This window comes from Myodes glareolus, chromosome 9 (assembly GCF_982192425.1).
Source record: "Myodes glareolus chromosome 9, mMyoGla1.1, whole genome shotgun sequence".
Classification (NCBI taxonomy): Eukaryota; Metazoa; Chordata; class Mammalia; order Rodentia; family Cricetidae; genus Myodes; species Myodes glareolus.
This window is the reverse complement of record NC_142034.1, coordinates 88,554,975-88,579,500: the sequence shown is the minus strand read 5'-3', so window position 1 is coordinate 88,579,500 and position 24,526 is coordinate 88,554,975. Positions and strand designations below refer to the sequence as shown.

The window sequence follows — 24,526 nt, the reverse complement described above, 5'->3', positions numbered from 1 at the left end:
GCTATCTGCCATTTACTTCCATGTATGTTTGAAGTCCTCAGTAGCCTATGAGGAGGTGGTCTCAAAAACCAGCTTGTGAGCATCCATCCCTCACAAATCTCTCTGCAGGTGAACTCGACAAGGATGGGCTTAACCTGCTGCCAGCAAGGTCTCGTTGTAGGACCTCGTGCCGAGCGAGTTCCTGAGACGTGTCCCCAAGGGTGTCAATGGAGAAACGTGGCCTGGGGTTTCTGTTTTTAAAGAATTCTTTTCACATCTTGTGTGTGAGCTCATGATGTGTGTGCATACACATGCTATGGCACATGTGTGAAGGTCAGAGGGTAGATTGTAGGAATTAGTTCACTTCTCCTTCCATGTGGGTTCCAGAGATGAAATTCAGGATGTTGGATCTGGTAGTAAGTTCCTTACCTGCTAAGCCATCTTGCCCATCTCATGTTTCTTTATGTGGCAGAAGAGGAGCCAATACCCGCTTAAAAATCACAGTCATACAATGCACCATACAATTAGATACTATGCTGCCATTAAAAATGTTGGCATTGATGCACTTGGTAGAGACATAGACAGATGTTCTCAATAGAGCATGTGAAAAATGGTTTAGAATAGACCTTATACTAGGAGGTCATGTCAGTAAAAATATACGTGCTCTGTGCATAATTGTTAGCAGTGTTTACAGTCTATGGTTGAATTTTCCCCCTCATTATTTTTTGGGGGGTTTCTTTTCAAACTACCAGGCATGTATATTTGTGTATATGTGGTATATACCTTTCATATCTAAAAAGAAGCACAGAGAGGCGGCAGTCGGACAGTCCCATCTTCACCCATGCGTCCCCTTTCCCCTGCCCTCCTTGCAGATGCTCCTGCAGCGTGTGGCTGCACAGAAATAGCCTTGCCACTTGCAGTGTTTGGCGGAGCTGCCTCAGGCGCCTGGGGCTCAGATGGGTCTTTACGGATTGATTGCTCGCTGAGATCCAAGCAGGCTTGAGGTCTGAATGAAAACAAATGCACGTGTTTGCTCTAGCAAAAAAATAAAAATGAAACCAGAGAACAAAACAAACCAAAAAGGCCTGCAGGGAAGGGAAGGAAATCGAGGCTCTGGAAGATACTTAAATCCTTGGAGAAGATTTGGGTTGGAGCCAGTCACACGCCATACTCCGCATATCCACTTCGAAGCAGCCAGCGTGTTGGCATTCCTCAGTGCAGAATGAGGGGCGAGACCCCCATTTTGGATGGACTGTGTGGAAATGCAGAAGAGGTCCTCTTTCCCTATCAGAAAACCCAGTGACCAGGCTCAGTTCCAATCCCAAATGCTAAGAGCAGGGAACTTGGGCAAAAGGACTTCCTGAGAAATGGAAGATAGAGTGGTGTTGACCTTGAGTTGGGAGGAATGTCTTGGGGGGCGGGGAGTAAGGGTCTTCTCTTTTCTCTGGGAAGTGCCAAAACTGAATGGGGTGTGGTGTGTGTAACAAATAACCTGGAGTCTTGGCTGTGGCCTGGAGGTGTGAGACCACCCACAGTGCCTCCCCCCCACACACACACACAGGCAAGCTGTTCCCAGCCTAGTAACCTTTTCTGCTAAAGTTCTCACTTGCAGAACAATGCACAGGCTTGTAACAGCCAGGGGCCTGAGACTAAACAGCCCCTCAAACACTTCTGGTGGGCAGCACCAGCAACCTCCAAGGGTTTTGTTATCGTAATGAGATGCAGAGAATGCGATCTCCGTCTAACTGGTTTGCCTCTTCTCTTCTTGTTTAGAGATTTGAGCGAGAACCAGATCCAGGGCATCCCGAGGAAGGCGTTCCGCGGCATCACAGACGTGAAGAACCTGTAAGTGCTGTGTTTGTGGCTTAGGCGCAGATAGAGCTCACTGGGGTTTCTGGCCAATGTGGGAGTGAGGAACAAGAGGGCACATCAGCTGGCTGGGAAGGTGGCGAGCTCCACAAAGCCCTGTTTGTTCTTCCTGGGTCAGAGCCGGTGTGCACCAAAACTGCCTGATTGTGCTGCCAGCTAGCTTCTCCCAGGGCCCTCTGTGGCATGAGAGTCTGGTACAGGTGTTGTATGCAATGAGGAAAGTGAAAGGGAGGGAGGGGGAGAAAGAAGGAAACGTCTCATTCACAGTATTCAACAAATTCTAGCACTGATGATGATGGTGGTAGTGACGGTGGCGATGATGGTGATGACGTCATTATTCTAAACGGGCTGGTCTCCAACCTCTTATGAAATAGCTTTAGAACTTATGTCCCAGGACCTTGGGGACATGAGTCCAAGGCCATTCCCACCGCACTTGGCTTTCATTTGTCTGCTCTACACATTTTATTTTAACGTCACTATTGCTTGACAAGATGTCAAGAAATCGTAGACAAGTCCCCTGTACCAGTCCCCTAGCAGTAACATTCTACGTCACCCTAGTCCCCTAGCAACACCAGGAAGTTGACTTCAGTGGAGTCTATGGACCTGAGCCTTCAGACTTTAATTTCCTTTGCACAGAGCAAGAGCAAGTGTGAACAGCTCTGCATAGTTTTTTTGCTGTTGTTGTTGTTTTGTTTTTTACCGTGGTCACACCCACACACTGTCACCGTAGTTCAGAAGCAGACTTGTTCCAACGCTCCGTATTTGAACTGGCCTAATCGCTGTGATCCTTTCCTAAGCGACGGCCACAGTTCCTGGGCCCCTGCCTTTAGGAGGGGTGTGCTTTCTGAGTCTCCACCCACAAAGCTATTCCTCGGGTTCAAAGTAGTTTTGGCGACAGTCACAGATACCACCTGAGTGGGCCGAGCAAGCCTGTCTGCCTACCAGCCTCCTTCATTAGCTTCAATTCCATTCCAGGCGGTCCTGTAAGAGACTAAAAGGGGAGGAAACAAAAATGTACAGCTGTCACTTTCCCCTGTAACAAATGGCGGGGGGGGGTAGTTTGCTAACATAGCCGGGGAGCTGGTGATGGCTTCCGGATGTAGGCCATCTGCCTACCCCACCCCTCACCCTGGGGGCTGGGGCTCTGTGAAACCTTTGGTGTTTAACATGCCAGGCACGCAAAGGGCATGGACATCTTTGAAAGGTGAGGGACTGGGAGGTAGAGGTGACTTTGGGGGACCTCTGGGACAAGGAGGCTGGCTGCTGCTTCCTCTGGGAGCAGGAAAGAGGGAGGTGGCACGGGTGCGGCCGGAGCATGTGAAGGCCTCTGTAGACAGGTGTGGGCCTTACAGAAGACAGAGCTTCTGGGATGGAGATGGCAGGAAGCAGCAGAGCCCACTAGCAGACCTGTGTCTTACCCAGGGATGGCACCTGCAGCTTTTCTAGCATTTTGTTTCTTGGATTCTAGAAACTTAGGACTGCCATGAATTCAGACCAACACATCGTCTTAATTGATATCCCAGAATGTCAGGACAAGCGAAAAACGGAGGGAGAGAGAGAGAGAGAGAGAGAGAGAGAGAGAGAGAGAGAGAGGATGACTACTAACCTGATGTCTACCAGCTTCCTGATGACTGAGCCCCAAGTTAACATTTTTCCATATACAGAATGATCTGTGTGGTCCCGCGGTGGTAATTTCACATGGATCAGTTAGCAGACATACCGTAGTCATGTATAAACAGGGCTGTGTGACTGCATTTATCATCCTCAGGAAAGTAATGCGGCCCCACAGTGGTTCCTAGGAGAGGAGTTGGGAGAACTTTAACTTCCCCTTGGAATATCTGCAACCGTGCAAAAGCCTCAGGAGTAAAAGCTTCCAAATGCCCACGTGAGCCCAGCAATGCTGCCGGGCCTGTCTCTAGACAGAGCATGTGCAAATACAGAACCAAACCAGCGTTCTTTATCTGAAAAGGCTTGGGGCCAGAAGTGTTCAGAGTTTCAGGTTTTGTGGGTTTTGAAATGTTTATATAAGAGACATTGTAGATGAGGGAAACAAATTCAAACACAGAATTCATCTGTGTTTCATATGTATCCTGCATGCACTGCCTGAAGGCCATTTGCATACAGTAGGTGGGTTTTTAAAAAAAAAATAAAATTAAAAAGTGGTGCATAAAACCATTTTTTAGTATGTGATTTTCATGTGTAGTGCCCCAAGGACACACAGAAAGGTTCTCTGCCTGGTTAGAAGATTCAGGTCCTGAATGCAGTCTTCTCCTCTCGTTGGGGTACATTCCTTACCTCCCTGCCGTCCTGGGAGGGGAACACACTCAAGGAAGAGTTCTTAAAAAAAAAATAAAAGCAAACTAACGGCAGGTGGAGTCCTTTAGTCTCCTGTTCCGTGAGCAGTGTACACATGGGGCGAAACCTTTAAGGGCCCAGAAATGTAATTCCTGTTCTCATGGCTTACTGTGTGACCGGGGACAAGAAAGATGCTCACCGAAGAAGAGGAAGCTAAGTAAAATGCTGATAACACAAAAACTCGCAAATGAGAGTCTGAGCCAAGCGAGGGGCTGGAGGAGGAGGAAAATAGCCTTAAGGCAACACAGCCTAGAGGTTAGGAACCTGGCTTGGCTGTCTGATAGAATTACATATGAATTCCATCTGTTTGGGTCCTGGATCTGTGACCTTTGGTAAATGCCTTGACACCTCTGAGCGTGGGTTTCTGCTTCTGTAACACGATGCTAATCATTGGTCTTACTTCATAGGGATTTTGTGAAGGTTGATAAAATAATGTACGAGTCGCTCTGTGCAGTGCTTGGCACGAGATGGCGTTTCCAGCCTGCTGCCTCCTGCCGCCACTGCATTCCTTCATGGTTGTCATAGAGGCGCAGGCTGTACTTGCCTGCCTTCAGGTCCCGAGTCTTACAGCCAGGTAGAGCGCTCCTAATCGGAACCTTTCTGTCTAAGTGAGGCTTAGAATTCACAGGGTAAACTAGGTAGGCAGGGCAAACAAAATATAGGGCAAAATTGGATAGGGGAGTGTGTCCAGGGTCAGATACAGAGACCCCTTCTGAGACTTTGTATCCTGAAAGAATATCGAGAGGAGACGGTGGAAGAAGGAAATGCCGGGAGTAAGAGATGAAGTTCTCTCTGGTCCAAGGAGATAAGGGATGGAGCTTGGGAGGGGAGTAGAGAGATGAGGAACCCAAAGGAGGAGCCAGTAGGGACCACACCAATAGAACTTAAGTGTTTGGTGCGTCCTTAGAGGCTGGGGAAAGAAGTGTGAGTTGAGGAGATCCAGGCTCAGACAATACAGTGACAGCCAATTCTCGTAGTCACTCCTCCAGGCATATGTCAGCAGGATAAAATGTTAGCCCCTGATGAATCCCATTTGGGGGCAAGCAGCAAAGAGTCATGTATGTGGGTCTGTGAACTCCATCTTCTCAGGGCTTCTGTTTCACAGAGACTGAAAATTCAGGAGGCGGATCTTGGAGGATCACGACTTGGGTCGTCACCATATGGTTGTGTATGGATATCCTGTCTTCCATGAACGGTGCTAACAGCACCTCACCTGTTCGCTAGAAAGTGGGGGAGTCTGACTTCCTGTTTTATCCTTTCTGATTGAGGGAATTTGGCAGAGCCACACTATACTTCCTCTCTGGACTTTCTTGATTTCCGTGTGAGGGAGGTAGATCAAAGGATCCTCTAATCCCAAGGGAAAATGCTATGCCATGTGGGTAATTGGAGGTCCAGGACGGGAGCTGGCAGCGCACCAAGGGCTGGCATCTGGGCAGAGGTGGTAATGAAGTAGAGCATTTAATTATGCATCTGGGGGCAGAGGGTGCAGCTCAGTGGCAGAGTACATGATTCACATGTGCAAGGCCTAGGCTCCTTTCCCATCACCCCTCCGAGGAGGAGGAAGGGAAGGGAGCATGGGCTCATGGCGATAGGAAACACTCTTCAGAAGTGAAGCTTGCAGAAGACCCGTTAAAGAAGCTCTTCTGTTATACCCAGATCACCTACACGGAGCTTGTTGACCTTGTGAATCATAACTAGCCAAGTTTCAGGCTCGTTGACTAGCGGCCTTGGCCTCAGTCTGTGTAAGAGCACGTTCTGAACCCCACGAACCATGCCGTGTGGCTTAGGAAACACACTGCTGTTGATCTATTATCTTGTGTAACGTGACCCGAAGACGAACCTACTGGAGTGTGGTACAAATGATATGGGAAATGACATCTGACTGAACCTGTCTGTGACCCTGTATGCTGCATTATGAGAAGATTTTAAAAAGTCAAAGACCGGCTGGGGTTTTTAAAAAAGAAAGTTCTGTAATGTTGAGATGAATTCACTTTGTCGACCCTCGTGTACCTTTCAAAATGGAAAAAAAAAACAAAAAACCTTGTGACAACCCCATTTTCCAGATGATAAAACTAACTTCCCTCCAGCGTGTGTATGATTTGGTAACAGCTGGCAGACAAAATTAAGGCTAAGACTTTGCAGCCAGACTACACAGGTAGTACTCTGAATAGCTGTCCTTGAACTCCAGACAGGCTCTTAGATTTACCCTTGTTCCTCCCCTTGCAGACATCCCAGCAACAGAAAGAATGCAGGGTAGCCAAATAAGCTACTCCGGAGGGCACCCGGGCAAGGAGGAAAGCATGCGACTTTCGTGGATCTCAGAACAAAGGCAACAGTGTCTGAACCTATGGGGCTGGGGAGCAACTTGCTGAGGGACTTGCTACCCTGCCCCTCCCCCACCAGCAAAGGGAAACCCCTAACCTGGTCCTCTAGAGAAGACAGTCATTAGTCAGAGACTCCACCCCATGCAGCCGCTGCATGCTGGATGTACGGTCTAGTCCCATGTTCCACAGGGTGTGCGGAAGGATAGGAGCTGCTAAACTGGGGGAAAACCCAAAACAAACGGTTGCTCAGTCAAACTGATCTGGAGGAAAGCGCAAGGAGAAAGCCACCTGTGTGCTGTCATTCACGGGGCCAGTATTAAATACCTACTACCTACCCGCAAGCCCTGTGCCGGGCTCTAAATAAAGATGCAGCGAGAAAGCAAGAGAAATCAGGAAGACACAGAGCCAAGGTAGAGAGAGAGAGACTGGGGACTGAGATGACAAGACACTGTCCAGTGGTGAGAAGACCCAGCCCCCCCACCCCACCCCTCGACAAATTGTCTTAAAAAGAAACGTCCCCTGGCCCCATCTTTCTCAGCAGTCATGTTTTCCTCTGTTTTTCAGTTTCTATTTGCGAGGACTCTGTAGGACACGCATTCCAGAAGGGAAAATCAATAGCCCTGTCTCTGCCAGCGAGCAGAATTTGGAATTGACGGCTTGAAAACAAAGCCAAGCAGGCGATCTTTGTGTTCTCTAGTTAGACCGTGCTACAGCACAGCCTCCACCAGAGATTAATGAGAGCTGTCTCCGCCCCACAAGAGCGGTGAGGGGGGAGCAGGGAGGGACACTAGCCCCCATTCCTTGCTGGCATCCGTGTTAGCAGATCATTCTGTCACTGTTCCCGGGCCAGCATCGGTGCACCTGATCACCCCCAACCCAGAGTTCTACATGATCTAGGTCCCTCAACTCACTTCACACAGCCCCGCCTGTCCATTTCCAACCCTTGGTCACCACAGTAGCATCCCTGCCTCGGGACCAATTGCACAGGATGCTGTGTTCTGGGACTCTTACACATCCACTCCTGATCCTTCGGGTCCAGCGCACAGCTGCCTTCGCCAGACCCACCTGAGGCAGCTCTCCACCCTACTGCCCTCCATGTCTATCCCAGTACCCAGCATGTTTCTTCAGAGCCCCTCTCAACCCCTGGAATTACCTTGCTCACTTGTCAACTTGTTTCCGCACGTCTCGCAGAACCAGCCTCTATAGACACATTCTGCCTGTCTCCCTCACCGAGATGTTCACAGTGGCCGGGTGGTTCATGGCAGAGGGTCAAGTTGATCGAAACCATCAAAGGCACAAACAGGTTTATTGTCCTACTAGTAGTACCTGTGGATAGATATTACCTCCCAGAGTCCATCACACAAGTATTTCAGTGGTGAATACAAAACTGTTACAGGAGGAGTAAGACCACCCTTGTACTTAAGAGTTCGCAGCTTAACATGAGGGTTAACATGGGGACTAGCATGTGTAGGACATGGCCAAGGGCTCTGTCACATTTAGCTTCAGTTGCCCACTCGACACATCTATGACAAGGGAAACCTCAACTGAGTTGGCAGGTAGGCATGTCTGTGGGGCATTTGCTATAGGAGGGTCCAGCCCACTGTGGGTGGCGCCATCCCTAGCCAGCTGTGTCCTGGCTGTATAAGAGATAGCCGTTTGTTAGCCTGGAAACATGCTAGTGAGCAGCTTTTCCTCATGGCTCCTGCCTCTGTTCATTCCTTAATCCCTTCTTTGGCGTCCCTCACTGATGTACTCTGTAAGCCAGATACACCCTTCCCTTCTCAAGTTGACTTTGGTCAGTTTTGTTGTTGTTGTTGTTGTTGTTGTTGTTGTTGTTGTTGTGTTTTTAGCACAGCAGCACAAACTCTGACAGGTTTCACTGGGCGTAAGGGAAAGGATGTGGAGAGGCAGGAAAGCAGTTGGGTTCTGTCTCCACTTCAGAAGTGGCATGTATTCAGCTTTGAAGGATGAGTAGGAATTCACTCAAGACCAGGGTAGTCCCAGCAGAAGAAACAAGGTGTGAAAAATCACCGAGCATGTGGCAGGGTGTGGGAGAATCAATGCTTGTCAGAGAGGTGCGCCTGGAGCACACCCAGCAAGAAAGGAAGGAGATAAGGAGATAAGGTTAGAGCAGGTAGCTGAAAGCTGGAGTAGCTGGTACAGAGATTTAGACAGTGATCCAGAAGTTGTGGGCACCTGGTGGGGAAAGCGGGTGTGGGGGCTTCCGGAGTTGACTTTAAGTGGAAGCTGAGGTGGACTTTGTGCAAGTGGCCTCCACAGATGCTGACCTGTGGGAACAATGCCTGTCCCTCCGGGGGCCGGGGGGAGGGCGCTTTGTCTGAAGAGGGCGCTTTGTTTGAGATTTACTGGGAAGGACAAGGTAATACTTCCTAAAGACTTAAAGAATGGATCATCAGCTTTTTCTGCTGTGTGTTCCCTGGCGAGTGTGCTGGCTTCAGCTCTGCTGCAGGAACCCACCTGCCTGCTCTCCTTCCCTCTCTCCCTCCTTACTTCCCTCCCTCCCTCCTTCTTTCCATCTCTTTCTCCCTCCTTTCTTCCCTCCCTCCTTCCCTTTTTCCCTCCTCCCATCCTTCTGTTCCTCCCTTCCTCCTTCCCTTTCTCCCTCCCTCTGTCCCTCCCTCCCTTCTTCCGTCCTTCTTTCTGTCCATCCTTTTGCCTTTCTTTTTTCCCTCCTTCCTTCCAGCTGTCCTTCCTTCCCCTTGTTTCTTCCTTTCTCCCTTCCCTTCCATTTTTTTCCCATCTTCCTGTCGCAGTCCTCACTGTGCCCTTCCTCTTGCTAGGCTCTTTCCAGGCTCAAAGTCAGTCCTAGAAATTAAACAGTGTTTTGTGCCTGCTCTGTAGCATTTCTGTCTGTGGAAGGAGATGGTGGCACAAAGAGTGGGTCAGTGTGATAGGTGCCTCTAGCACCACCTATGTCTGTCCTGTGCCCAGCAGCATGAGCGGCCCTTAAACACTGGTTGACAAGAGAAGAGATAGTTAATTAGACTGGATCGGTCTGGAAAACACGTGGTCCCGCATGTCCCACAGGCAGTGGGGGTCAATACCCCCCAAACTCTGCATAGAAGTTGCATGAAATCACAGCACAGCTTTGTGTACTTTATTGGCATTCTCTGTTGGCCTCTGTGTTTCCTCTTCTTTTCCTCCTCCTCTATCTCCTCCTCTTCTTCTCCTTCTTCCTTCTCCTCCTCCTCTTCTCCTTCTTCTTTCTTCTCCTCCTCTTCTCCTTCTTCCTCCTCCTCTTCTCCTTCTTCCTTCTCCTCCTCCTCTTCTTCTCCTTCTTCCTTCTTCTCCTCCTCTTCTCCTTCTCCTCCTCCTCCTCTTCTCCTTCCTCCTTCTTCTCCTCCTCCTCCTCTTCTTCTCCTTCTTCCTTCCTCTCCTCCTCCTCCTCCTCCTCTTCTTCTTCCTTCCTCTCCTCCTCCTCCTCTTCTTCTCCTTCTTCCTTCCTTCCTCCTTCTTTTCTCATACATTGCATCCTGATTGCAATTACCTCTCCCCTCCCCCACACCTCCGCTCTTACCCATATCCACTTCCCCTCCATCTCCCCTCGGAAAAGAGCAGGCCTCCGAGGGACATCACTCTGCATTTCTACTAACACCCTGTCCTAAGTTACGATCGTGTACATGACCGTCCTCCCGTGGTCTGCATGGTATATGATATCAGATCAAGCCTAGCTTTCCTGAAGTGGCTCTTTGCTTGCACATAGTAGGTGCACAGCAGACAGTGACTACTGGGTGAAAGAACGACTTTCCGCAGAGCCTCTGATGTAAGGAGAACAGCCCTTACTGGGAAAGCATGATTATGTCTTAGAAGCAAAGAATCAAACGAAGGCAGCAAGAAGAAGCCCAGAGAAGCCTTTGTGGTTTTCAGGATAATGGAGACCATTATTCTTGATCCAGCATTAAAATTTATTATCCAGGACAATTTTCTGTGGGCCAAGTTTAAAAAAAAAAAAAACTTGCACAGATATTTAACCCCCTTAAGCACAAAGTCCACAGGAAGCAAGGGGTTTTAAACAGAGATCCAGGATGTAGTCCTGTCTCCCCCCTTCTCCACCTTGCCAAGGAAGCATGGGGCCTGCGGGCCTCTAGGCTTGGACCCAGGGGTCTTATGAGAATTTTGCTGTTGGACTGAGCCCCAGCCTGGAGGTTTTTAGATTGAATGTGAAATGGAAAGGGCTTAAGAAGAGATGAGTATTCCTATGGACCTCACACTTAGAGTCTGGTAACTATGGACGCTCGGAGCCCTAGTCTTGTTGGTGTGAATTGAGTATACTGATTAAAAAGAGGATTTTTAGAGCAAAAAAAAAAATTCCAATTCTAGATTTTTCTTGCTGTTCGTGTACTTCGGGCAAGTTTATTAACGATTCTGAGCATGTGTCTTCTGCTGTGTAAAACATTTTAAAAGAACTGGTGCAGAGTCAAGCCAGGCGGCTGCACACCTCTCCTTTGTGAAATCCCTTACGGTCTACACAGCATCTTTGCATCGTCTTGTTCAGTGGTAGTCACAGTCTGACAAATGGGAACTTGGTTTTCCTTTGGACAGAGATGGAAATGGGCCCTGAGGGCTGTTTCCAGGCAAGAGAGCTGGTTCTGACAAGACTCGCAAAGACTCCCAGGGTAGCGTGGGCACGGTTAACGCAGGACTGGGAAAGCTCTCGGTCCAGTGGGATGGATGGAGTCAGTCTCGAAAGAAACACTGGATCCCAATCATCTGGAAAAACTATCTTTATTGTCATTTATTTATCCTTTTATTAACGTATTATTTATTAAGTTAATTAATAATTTGGTATTTATTTATTATTTTATCAATTTATGATTTGTTTTATTAATAGACTATGTAATTCATACTTTATTCTTCCACCCACCCCTCATTCATTTTTATTATTTTTTATTTATATATTTATTGGGGATTTTTTTTGAGATAGGGTTTCTCTATTGAGCCCTGGCTATCCTGGAACTCTCTCTGTAGACCAGGCTAAACTTGAACTCAGAGATCCACCTGCCTCTGCCTCCTGAGATCTGGTATTAAAACGCCTGGGTGCCACCTCGCCTGGTGGGGGTTATGTCATTCTTGAGAACACCCTCAGGTGTCTATAGAAAGACAGCAGAATATGTGAAGAATTTCCCAATCCTTGCATTCCCCACTGCCCCGAATGCACAAGGTGATTGCAGACTTGGTTACTAAGATCACTGTTTTCTAGTGGGGTTCACTTCATATTGTGAATCTCACTTCTGGAGGTGTGGACAGGTGTGTAGCAGCCGTCAGTATCAAGCAAGAGTGCATTCAATGCTCTAAAAACTTTCCATTTCTCACACTCATCCATCTTTCCATTTCAGAACCCCAGAATGGGTGTTTTCACAGCCCTTCACAGTTAATATATACATACATATATATATATATATATATACACATACATATATATCTTATATAGTTATATACATAACTATTATGTATAGTTATATATTCGGTTTTTCAGATGGTTAAAACAGGAGTCTTAGGAGCTGGAACCTTTGCTCAGGCATAGAGCAGGTCCCTAGCATCCATGGAGCCTGAGCATTCAGAGTGAATCACCAGGAGAGCCAGGACTAGACCCAGTCTGAGTCACTGGCATTGAAATCTGTCTTTCAGTGATGACTAGTGATCTAAAGAACCTGCCAGGACAGGGATGGAATTCCGTTTCCACTGAGATGGGCAGATGACAGGTGAGAGCCATGCTTGCATTCAAACCCTGACTCTTGCAGCCATGTGATAAGCCTGCTGTACAACTCTCCCTTTGCACCAGCCTCTAGGTGTTAACTGGAAATAATTCACACTCCTGGCGATCTTATGGAGAATGATCAGTTTTTCTGCTTTTATCTCATTTTTAGAGAATTAATTTAGCTCAGATTATTCCATCTAATGGCGGGATATTCCCTGCCCAGATGAATACATACCAAAGAAAGCCATATCTACAGAGCGTTGACCCCAAGACAGCCCTATCTTTAAAAACAGCTTTTTCTCCTCCCTCTCATTTCTTTTAGGGCACGTGTCTCGTCCAGACCTATGACTTGTGATGGGTCAAAGGAAAAGACAGCCTGTTTCCTCATCCACCCAGGCCTTTTCCCTGTCACCATTGTGACATAGAAAATGCTGGGCAGTGGTGGCACATACCTTTAATCCCAGCACTCAGGAAGCAGAGCAGGTAGATCTCTGTGAGTTCAAGGCCAGGCTGGTGGTCTACAGAGTGAGTTCCAGGACAGCCAGGGCAACATAGAGAAACCCTGTCTCAAAAAAAAAGGGGCAGGGGAGATGTCAGAAGAACTAGGGAGTAATAAGCCTAGTGCAAATTGTGCCAGAGTGAGTCATACACACACACACACACAAATACACACACACACATATACACACACCAAAACTGTCCACATCCTGATCTCTGGGTAAATGAGGTTTTGTATATGGGATTAAATTCAGCATCTTGAAGTAAATATATATTATCCAGAATTGTTAATGTGGGCTCAGTGTAATGGGAAGGATCTTTTGAAGAGAAAAGGCGTGTTCCAGAAGTGAGAGAAAAGGCCAAATGCCCAGGATGAGTACAGTCTAGATCTTAGATAGTCCCTCTTTGCAAGGATTGTCCCCAAGACCCTCCAGAAGGAACGTGGTGCTGTCCACCCCTAGATACTAGCCCACTGAACTTCACATAGCAATTCTGAACTCCAGAACTGAGAAACTCAGGTTGTGTAAAGGCCCTGATACTAATGTTGTCCTTCACTTGCCATTGACCCTTTGCCTCAGTTTCCTTATCTGTTAAACTGTTGGCATATGGCCAACAAATTGTAAGCTTTGGTTTTAACACTTCAAAGATCCACATATGACAGTCATTTTGCCGTGATTAGACATTAGAGGTCAACGTGAGATTTTTGTTGTACAAAGAGTGTGGGGGCAGGGTAAATCACAGATTTACATTCAGGCCTGTTTAGATGGTTAAGTCTGATGGTTTTTTTAAAAAACTATCTTCCACTGTGGAGAGACAGGCTTTGTCACTGACGTAAACCAAGCAGCAAAGTTGCCAGGTAGTAGAAAAGAGAAATGGGTTGTCCCAGGACTCTGGCCACCTTGCTGGGCTTTTTGTTTGTCACTCAACTCCAGGGTTGAGGAAGGAGAAAGAGACAAGCTGAACACTGATGAGCTGGTGACGTTTCTGGAAAGAACCAAGGACTTTACCCATCTCAGGCACTAGTTCGAGATCTGCAGCTTAGTTAAGTGTAGGCCACTGGCCTGCCCTCCCCCCATCACTTCCAGCATTAGTCCTGGATAAACCACTGCATCTTGGGAAAAATGGCTGCTCCTTCACAGATCTGCCAAAGAAAACTTGGCCGGCCGGGATCAAACTGCTCTTGCTGAGTGAATGAAGGAGCTGTGGCCTGTGCAGCCTACCACACATCAGCTTTTAGAAACTCTGATCTGGGTACAGGCATTGCCCAGGGGGCACATGATTCCCCTCCCTCTCTGGGAGCTGCTGTTTCGCAGCAGACTTGGTAGCAAAAGCGACACAACCATATGCAGGGCCCTGCCATGCCAGAGTGAAGCCCCTTGGATCTGTAGCAAGTGTGCAGCCGTAAATGAATGTTGTGGGCCTGTTCGTTTCCGTCCACAGCAAGCATTTGTGATTGTTAGCGGTCTCCTAGAACCAGTCCTCAGGCACAGGTGCCCAAACCTCAATTACTTTTAACTGCAGATGGTGAGTCCTGCTGCCAAGGAAGCCACCTAGCCAAACCTTTAAGTGCCAGTGGCTAAGATTTGGTGTACATGGTGTGCAGTTGGTTCAGTGACGCATCTAAGAAGCTGCATCTGATTAGCATTCTGTTTTGGAAGCTGCGATCTCTTTGTTCTCATAGAGAGGATATTTGGGGGGCTGGGGATGAAGTATTTGAGGTTCCTATGAAAGCTCATAACTTAACCCCAACTATTTCTCTCTCTCTCTCTCTCTCTCTCTCTCTCTCTCTCTCTGCCTACCCTCCACATAGAATCAACAAAGGCAGCCTAAGAAAGGGCAGTTCAGGTCAAACAGAATGATTCAGTCTTCTGGGTCAGTCGTGGGTTCTTATAGAGCTCTGCTGATTCTTTTTAACATCCCCCCAGTTAATCCTCATGACAACCTTGTGACCATTACCAGCTGACCTAAACCTATAAGCTGATAAACCTATAAGGCATAGAAAGCAAAGCAATGTGTCCAGAGCCACAAAATTGGCCAAGCTGGGGTTTGAACTCAAAGCTTAAGTTTAGACTCTGTAACTGCAGCTGCCATGTGTAATAAGAAGGCTGCTTGGTCATTCCTGCCGCTTGGCAGGCAGCTCAGACCCGAAATAACCACACAGAAACTGTATTAATTAAATCACTGCTTGGCCTATTAGCTCTGGCTTCATGTTGGCTAGTTCTTACATATTAATTTAACCCATTTTCATTAATCTGTGCATCACCACGAGGTCGAGGCCTACCAGCAAAGTTTCAGCACTTCTGTCTCCGCCGGCAACTTTGTGGCATCTCCCTACCTCTGCGTCCTTTCTTCCAGCATTCAGTTTAGTTTTCCCTGCCTATCTAAGTTCTTCCTTACTATAGGCCAAGCCAGTTTCTTTATTAGCCAATGGTATTCACAGCATACAGAGGGGAATCCCACACCAACTGTGCTACACTACTAAAGAACTCAAGGCATTCAGACACTGTGGACCAAACCCCACTTCTAACAAAATTGTATTTCTTTCTTGTGGAGTTTAAAACATCATTAGGACTGGGCATATAGCTCAGAGATAGAGCAATGTCTTAGCACCCATAAGACCCTGGATTTGATACTCAGCGTGTGTGTGTGTGTGTGTGTGTGTGTGTGTGTGTGTGTGTGTAGGATGACCTTGTCCTATGTGGAATCAATAAACTAGAACAGAGTGGCAGGTTCTCTGTTACTTTCCCTACAAATTTCTAGACTGGCCTGCTCATATAGACACCCTTAAAGCAAGAGCCTCCAGCCCACCTGCCCCGAGGCCTCTGATAGGGTCGCTGGGACTTCTCTGTGCTTGCTAGCTGCTGGCTCTTGGGCCCTCTAATCTTCCTCCCAGCACCTTTGTCTCCCCTAAGAAATAAGGCTGATTAGCCCTTGCCCAGGCCACAGTTCTCTCTGTAATTGAATGAGATGATGAATGGCAGGAACTTAGCCCAGAACATGGCACCATGAAATGCTGAATGAATACGAAAGCTCTGCACCCTGCTCCCCATTCACCCACTTCCCCAGTGGGAAGCTCTGCACCCTGCTCCCCATTCACCCACTTCCCCAGTGGGAATCTCTGCACCCTGTTCCCCATTCACCCACTTCCCCAGATAGAAAGCACATCATCCCATGGTTGAGCCGTTGACGTCTGGGCTTGGGATTTGGTTTTGGGCACCTTCTCTGAAGTGATGTGTCAAAGTTAAGCCCTTCAGTGAAGGATTTTAAACTCCAATACTGCCAGTTGTCACATGTCACACAGCTGCAGCTTGAGTGCTGTCTGAGGAGTAACTGGCTGACTGGAGATGTGGGTTCTGTGACCGTTCCAGCCACTCATTAGCAGCAGGTACGTGTGGGCTTCGTGTTTAACAATTTGCACTTTCTTTTCTGAAAGAAGTAAAACAACTTTCTATATTAATCGTCTGGTTTTGAATATCTGCTCCTAAGACAGACTTCTTTTAAAATTTATTTGCTTATTTTTGTAATACCAGAGATTAAACGGGACTTTGTGTATTCAAGGAAAGACTACCAACCAAACCACATCTCCGACCACAAACCCAAACACTGAGCATGAGGCGAAGGGGTATAGAACACCTACCTGCATTTGAGAGACTCCAAGTATGCTCTTCAGCATGGAGGGGGGAGAGAGGGAGGGAGAGAGAGGAGGAAGGAGAGAGGGAACCTGAATACTAAGTGCCTATGCCATGGAGGTGAAACCAAACCACCAGTGATGAGATCCAGCCACAGCTGGCTAGGATTGCCTCCTCCTTTCAGAGCCAACCGCCTGCAGACAGAGGAAGTACCTAGAAGTTTTTAGCTGTCTGCCTTATGGTCAGCCCCAGGCGTTGGTAATCCGATCCCCACTAATTTGTTGGCAAGCCACTATGCCATAAGTGCTTGTATCCCAAGAGTGACACGGGTGGTGGCTGTCGTGACTGGGAGAGCACTTGTCAATCCTAGCCACTTGTCAATCATCCTCCCCAGCCCCAGTGACTCTGGAACTGAACTCTCTGGACCAGGAACCGAGTTTGTGGCGTTAAGATACAGACCTGTCCCATTGCTGAAGTGAGGGATTTTGTCCCTGCTTCCTTCTACGTCACATGGCAATGACTGCTGTCACTGAAGCACCCCCAGGCTCTTTCAATCCCAAAGGAACAAAACATGTTCTTCACCTCCACTCATTATTTCCAGAATTTGTTGCTCCGAAGGAACTCACTTGTATGGCTGTATTGTCACCTGCATCACCGCATCCTGGTACCAGCTGCCCCTTTCTTTGCAAACAGTGGAGACTTGAGAACTCAACTCAGAAGTCCTCTGCACACCTTCCTTTATCCCCACCTCCTCTAGAATGGCTCTGTATGTTTTTGTTGGCTTGTTTTGGAAATGGGCATCAGTTAGCTCAGGCTGGCCTTGAACTCACTATGTAACGGAGGTAGTCATCAGTGCCTGATCCTCTTGTCTCTAGTTTCCCAAGTACTGGGACTGCAAGTTTTATCAGCACTGTTGGCCACACGTGTGTACGATTCCTGCAATGTGTTTTGAAAATCATCTGGTCCAGAATCTTCTGCACCCTGTTAGAGATGCATTTCCTGGGCTCTGTGGATGGAGGAAGGAGTGACAGCTTCCGCGGGAGGGCCAGGAATCCGCACTTTCGCAGTCTACGGACTGCTATTTATCATCCTCAGTATAGGTGATTTGGGACTTGGATTTTCTCCACCAGGAACTGGGTTGGTGACTTTAGGGTATGGAGCTGTTCTCCCTCTGGCTGTACAGTCTTTGGAGCTGAAATGGAGAAGGACCTGAGTTTTGGGAAAGCATTTGATATCTCGATGCCTTTTTTTTTTTTTTTTTTAGAGTACTCAAGATTGCAGCCGAATGTTTGTCTGGGCCGTAGTTAGACGGTGACACCGCATTTCAAATGCAGACTCTTGTTCTTTGACCAAGTATTGTAACAAGCCAGTGGGGCTGGCAGGATTACCGCTCTTGAAGATGAGGAAATTTAGTCTCAGCAAGGTTTGGTGCTCGGTCAAGAGTCATGCAACAGAGTGGAAATATAATCCACATTGATGTTACCCAAATCGTCAGTGATGCTTAAAACACTGGTGGAAATCCATCCAGAATTAACACAAGCAGGAAGCGACCTGAAGGAGTGCGAGCAGACCCCACACACTGGGAAGTGCTGAGTGTGGCTGAGGCAGGCAGGCAGGATGGCTAAGACTCCCACTGACTCCTCTGCGCTCATTCCACAGCTTCTGTTGCTCCGAATTTGTCGTCCTCCCCCCCCCCATGCTGTCAGGGGAGGTCCCACTCCTGATGATGGATTCTGGGCTGTTGAGGGGTTGCTAGTATAGAATGCCGTCACAACACAATGGCTTCTTTCGAGGACTCAGAGGGTTTCGTTCCCCTCGAACGGTGGAGGTTGGAGGACCTCTGCTTTTCTCAGGAGTCCGTTGGAGTTCCTCCCCATGAGCACCCACCTGCTGTGAATAGAGTCTACTCCTGTGTTCAGTGGGTGCCAGAACCATAGCTACACCTTGGGAAAAAAATCCTGGCAGGCTGCGAGTGGCTGCCATCAGACTGAGGCCACACTAAACCACGTATCTCACAGAGAAAAGGCAAGGAGCCTTTTAAAAAGTCTCTTCAGGGCTGCTGTGATCATTCATGGTGACACACACCCATTATCTCAGTGCATGGATAACTGAGGCAGGAGGATTGCCTCAAGTTTTGGGCTAACCTGAACTACATAATAAGACAGTGGAGGGAGGACTGTCTTTCTCATTTTCTGTTACTCTGCGAGGACTGCTTTACACTTGGGGCAGAAAGGCAGAGAAACCCTTGTTCTTACTAGGACTGAGAAAGTATTTGCTAGGGAATAAAGCCATTCAGAATGCAAAATAAGAGATTTTTAAGTTAATTAATTTATTTTTTTTAAAAAAAAAAACTGTCTTCTAATTTTACACACCAATCCCAGTTCCTACTTCCTCCCCCCCGCCCAATTCCCTCCACATTCCCCCACACACACACCTCCCATCCACTCCTCGGAGAGGGTAAGTCTTCCCATTGAGAATCAACAAAGTCTAGACATTGCTTTGAGGCAGAACCAAGTCTCCCCCACCCCACTATATCTAGGCTGAGCAAGGTATCCCTCCAAAAAGGATGGGTCCAAAAAACCAGCACAAGCAGTAGGGATAAATCCTGGTCTCACTGCCGGTGACCCCACAGTCTGCTCCAGCCATACAGCTGTCACCCACATTCAGAGGGTCTAGTTTGATCCTATGCTGGTTCCTTTTCTGTCAGACCAAGTTGGTGGGCTCCCTTTAGCTCAGGTAAGCTGTTTCAGTGGGTGTCCCCATCATGGTCTTGACCTTCTTGCTCATATTCTCATTCCTCCCACTCTTCGACTGGACTTTGGGAGCTCAGCCCAGGGCTCCACTGTGGATCTCTGACACTGTTTCCATCAGTTGCTGGATGAAGGTTCTGTGGTGACATTTAAGATAGTGATCAATCTGACAGGGCAAGGCCAGTTCAGGCACCCTCTCCACTATTGCTTAGGGTCTTAGCTGGGGCCATCCTTGTGGATTTCTGGGAATTGCTCTAGTGCCAGGTTTCTTGCTAGCCCCATAATGGCTCCCTCAATCAAGATGTCTCTTTTCTTGCTCTCCGTCTCTGTCCTTCCCCCATCTCGACCATTCTGTTCCCTCAAGTTCTCCTCTCCCTCCCCTCTTCCCTTTCTCCTCCCTTTCTGCTCTCTCTTCTCCCCCACACCCCCATGCTCCCAATTTTCTCAGGAGATCTTTTCTATTTCCCCTTCCCAGGGGAATCTATATATGTTTCTCTTAGGGTTCTCTTGTTACTTAGCTTCTCGGGGTTCATGGACTATGGGCACATTAACCTTTGCTTTACAGCTAATACCCATTTGTGAGTGAGTACATAACATGCTTGTCTTTCTGGGTCTGGGTTACCTCACTCAGGATGGTTTTTTTCTAGTTCCATCCATTTGCATGTAAATTTCGAGATGTTATTGTTTTTTTTAACCACTGAGTAATACTTCATACTCATAAAATCCATAAGATGAAGTCTCAATTCTGAACATCTATGTCCCAAATACAAATTTTATTTTTTAAGTGAACAAAATGCAAGCGCCCACTTGATGAAAATGAAATAGAATCAAACAAAAAAAGTGCATCTAAAAGCTTGAAGATCATTTGCATACACCCTGGCGTGGCGGAAAGGCCAGAAGGATAGAGAGCTAGCCGTTATTATCAGTACACTGTGGATATGACGTGGCTTTGTTTTGTGATCAAATTCATTAAGTCATGGCCCACTTTTGACTTAAAAAATGCACCCATTTTTGCCATGCTCCTTAAAGTATTTCACAAACGGATCATCCTGAAGATACCAATTTTCAAAATACGAATTTTCTCTGAACTGCCACACAGCCCTCCCCCCCATGCAGGGGCCCTGCCGCTGCATCCATTCACGAGATTTTTGCCCGCAGAAACTCCTTCCATTAAGAGAATCATTATCATCTTGACTAGTTCACTTCTTACACTTAGTATAATATTTTTCAAATTTGCCTTATGTCATCTGCCAGCCTTGTTTTTCTGGCTGAGTAGTATTCCATTGTATGGGGCTGTTCCTGTGGGGCTCATGCCTTCCCCTGTTGATAGGCATTTCGGCTGTTCCTAAGTTTGGGTTGTCATGAATAAAGCCGCTGTCAGCACAGGACAATGTACGACTTTGTGTGGCCGTGCTTGCACTTCTCTAGGGTAAACGCCCCCACCCCCTTTTTCTTTCCTTTAGTTTCTTTAATGTTTCCTCAATAAACATTTAGCAATGACAACAAATATCAAGAGTAAGGAAGACCGGGGCCGTGTCTCAGAGTTTTAACCTAAGTTGGCAAAGAAAGCCTTAATCTATATATGTTAGTCATGGCTGCCTTGAATCCAGACAGCACATCCAACTTGTGCTTGGTAAGAATTTCCAGCACACTGAGCTGAGAAAGTGGAAGGCGACCTTCGACTTTGGCACCAGGAACAGCAACCTCGTGTAACTCCCTTGACAGGTCAGCTAGTGGCAGCATCCGGCGCACCTGGACCCTGCAAGCCATCCACTTAGTTTTCATAAAGCAATATTCCCATGAAGGCCCCAGGAATGTACAGGTCAGTGTCGTTTGTAGAGAAAATGTCTTGGGACATACCAAAATCCCCGCCCATGGGACTCTAGGTAAATGGGTTGTGGTATGGGCATTCGTTCACTGGACTATTATAAGGTATTTAAAAGGGAAAGATGGATCTTGACGCGAGAACAGGGTGTGAAGTGGTCTGAGCAGACCTATGAATCTTGTGTCGGTGGGACCTACATCATCCAAATCTACAATTATGCATTGAAAATATATAGGGGAAATTGTGTCCTACTAAACATGTATTGAATTTTTCCTTCTTATCCTCCCAAGCACTCCAGCAAGGACTTACATGGTATTTACATGTATTGCGTACCGTGAACAATTAGAGGTGGTTTTAAATGAGGATTGAGTGGATTTATGTTAATACAGCTCCATTTTATGTAAAATGCTTGAACACTGCAGGTTTGGGCAGGAATCAGTGGAGCTGTATTTGTTCTTTATATATGTGAAATATCTGTGGACAGTTTCCCTGTAACCTTCCGGAATGCCTTCGGGAAAGGTAAACTTTGGAACTGGAAGATGGGCAAGCCATGCTGCTTTCTCCCCCGAACCGCCTTGACACACTCCCAAACGTTCTTTATCACACATATCTGTTTGTGTGTCAAATAATTTTATTTATTTCAGCCCAAAGGAAGGGAACATTCCTGTTTAACCCACTTTGCTGTCATCAATGCCATGAATATTCTTTTCCCAGCCAGAGCTCACAGGCCTCTGAACTGGCGAAACCTAAGCCACCCAGCTACCACTGACCTCTGTAACTGGAGACTGTGATCCTTGTCATCTGCATAAACATAGCCACAGCCAAGGTGTGGCTCCTTGTGTCCATCGAAGGGGATTATTTGTATTCTACAGGCCTCTCTGACTGTGGCCTTGACCAACCCTAAAATATCTTTCAACAACGAATCACCAGCAGCCAACCCCCATGACCTTTGGAAAATGAATTTGCTTGCCGTTGGGCCGGCCCCAGCTCTATTGCCCAACTAAAATGTCAATTAGATCACCGCTGGATATCGCTTTGTCTGCTTAAGTATATTCGGCTCACAGACCCGTAAATGGTAAATGTTTGCTTGTATCTTTCTGAAAAAAGAAACCACACCAAAGTTCTGCAGATGTCCCTGGCTCTGTGTGGCTCTTGGGGGCAGGTGGAATCAGCTCACTGACTTCTGGGGAATTACACACACTGAGCCATCAGGCATCTTCATCATAGCAGGCTGAATAGATGTGGGCCTGAAGGCTGCTGGCTGGCAGGATGTCTCCTCAACTCATAGCCCGCTTTCATACCAAAGCAGGACAATGAAGGGGGGTATGACTTCCTTTTAGGAGATCTTAGGGCGTTGTAGACAAAGGAAAAAGGCCAGTGTGAGAGAGGTGTAGCCAAGTGGTGGACTTCCAGCTTACAGCACTAACACTATAAAGAGGCCAACACTGCATGCTGACTTCTTAGCTGATTCTGACCAGCGTATAGCATTTTGTGTACTCAGATTTTAGGACAGGGGTTGGAACACAAAGAGTTTTCTAAGATTTTCTTTAAGCTGAAGCCTCCATTCCTTTAATCTGCCCTTTCTCTCCTGTGCCCTATTTTAAATATCCTGAGGAGCCCTTTACCCCATGTCAGACATGGGCATGTTGTCCAAGCAGTGAGAAATAATAGAGCACAGAACCCAAATTCACTCCTGCAGCTTCACTGGGTGGGAAGTGGAGTAGGAATCTCTTCGAGGTCTGTCTCCCATCTTGCTGCTCACCAAGACACCCATGCTCCTGGTCCAGGGGTTCTCACTTTGTTAAGAGACTAATTCACCATGCGCCTGGAGCCTGGATGGCTTCCACTAGACTTCCTTGGACAGACTAGTTATACCCTATGTCATCTTAAATGGCGGCTGCCACTCAACTTCTCTTTGGGTTCTTTGTGTAGTTGCTTCACAGTGTTGGTACAGTTCCAGCAATTAGAATAGCCCTTGGTGTAGCAGCCAAGGATGTAACACCATGGTAGATCCCCAGCATTGTGAGAGAGAGAAAAATCAGGTTAGAAGTGTGGCTCAATGGTAGAGCACCTACCTAGCTGGATATAAGGCCTTAGCTTTGATCCCCAGCATCTTTCTCTCTCTCTCTCTCTCTCTCTCTCTTCTTCCCTCCCTCCCTCCCTCCCTCCCTCTCTCTCTCTCCTTCCCTCCTTCTTCCCTCCCTCCCTCTCTCCCCCTTCCTCCCTCCCTCCCTCCCTCCGTCCCTCCGTCCCTCCCTCCCTCCCTCTCTCTCTCTCTCCCCCCCTACTCTCATATACACACACACATAAAGATGGAACCTGCATTAAGAAGTACAGCGGAGATGTACTGCGCAGATTTTCTTAGTTGCCCTGCAGAAGACGAATCATCCTGGTGAGCTACCAATCCAAGACCCTTTTCTGGAATTAGTTCCTTAATGCAATTAGATTTCCAAAAATGATTTTCTTCCTTTGCCGTTTTACTGCTGAAGTGGGCATGGGAAGAGCTTTTATGCTAAGTGACTTGGCAGGCCCACGGTTTCTTTACTGCCGCCAGCCCTTCTGCCTGCTGCATTGTGGGGCTTGGAACTCACCTCCCTCTACTGATTCATAGACCTAACAAGCTAGAAAGGGGCTTAAGAAATGAACCACATGATCTAAATTTCTCCTTTTACAAGCTGGAGATTAAATTTGCCCAGGACTATTCGGACAGTCAGCAAGAACCGTGCCAAACTGAGGCTTCGTTTGTTTCCTCGTCTTAACTCATAAAAGTGGGGGACCAGTGACACAGGGAGGCCAATGGCCTTGAGAGAAACCTTAGTTATTACTGAGAGCCTCACAGAAGTGAATAGCCTGGAATGCCGTGCAGGGAGATGGCGGGAAGCTTCAGGAGTCGCCAGGGGAGCAGTTTGGTGTGGGGAGAGTGGGTCACGACTTTTATTGGGGTTTTCCCTGAAAAACTAAGCCAGGCAGGGAAATAGCCCAGAACTGTATAGTTTGGATAATTTCGGTAGGGATGGCGATGTGGGGCTGGCTCTAGCTGTATAATACCTGGCCCAGGGCTGATTTGGAAAAGAGGAGGTACTGGCTTTTGTGTGAGTACTGATTGTGAGCATAGGCTCACAATTGGTTGCTTGGTTTATGAACAGTGGCCTCCCCTCGGCTGTTTTACTGCCCGTAGGAATTAACTAGCTCCACGAGGGGCATTCTCCCTGCCAGCAAGCCTCCACTTTGTGAAATGAAGCCATCATAAGACACAAGAAATAAAAACCATATTATCATCTCATTAAGTTCCTGGGAGTCCTCGATTCCTACCCTCTGAGCCCCTGCATCTGGCCATATTGAAGCCCAAATTAAAGTGAAAAAGCCAAGCATACCCGAATTCTATGGCATTTCCGACTTGATGTTACCGGTTATCACCATATACAGCCTTATTTTTTTCCCCCACAGTTTATCACATGCCACACCCCCTCTTCCCCTAGATAGTCTGATTAGAGATTAAGAACCCCGGCCTGACTTCCCTATTGAATGCCATCTTAAGATTTTTAAATAGTCTGTCCCTTCTTTTGAGCCGCACTTTT

At 47.4% G+C, this 24,526-nt stretch overlaps 1 protein-coding gene across 1 annotated transcript in view; it reads left to right on the top strand.

The window, feature by feature from the left end:
- The window catches only part of Slit3 (slit guidance ligand 3), a 597,834-nt gene that overhangs the window by 390,601 nt on the left and 182,707 nt on the right, over nucleotides 1–24,526 (top strand). The window contains exon 5 of the mRNA XM_087910713.1: nucleotides 1,753–1,824. Coding sequence (XP_087766839.1) covers nucleotides 1,753–1,824 — 72 coding nt within the window. The remainder of the gene's footprint in view (nucleotides 1–1,752; nucleotides 1,825–24,526) is intronic.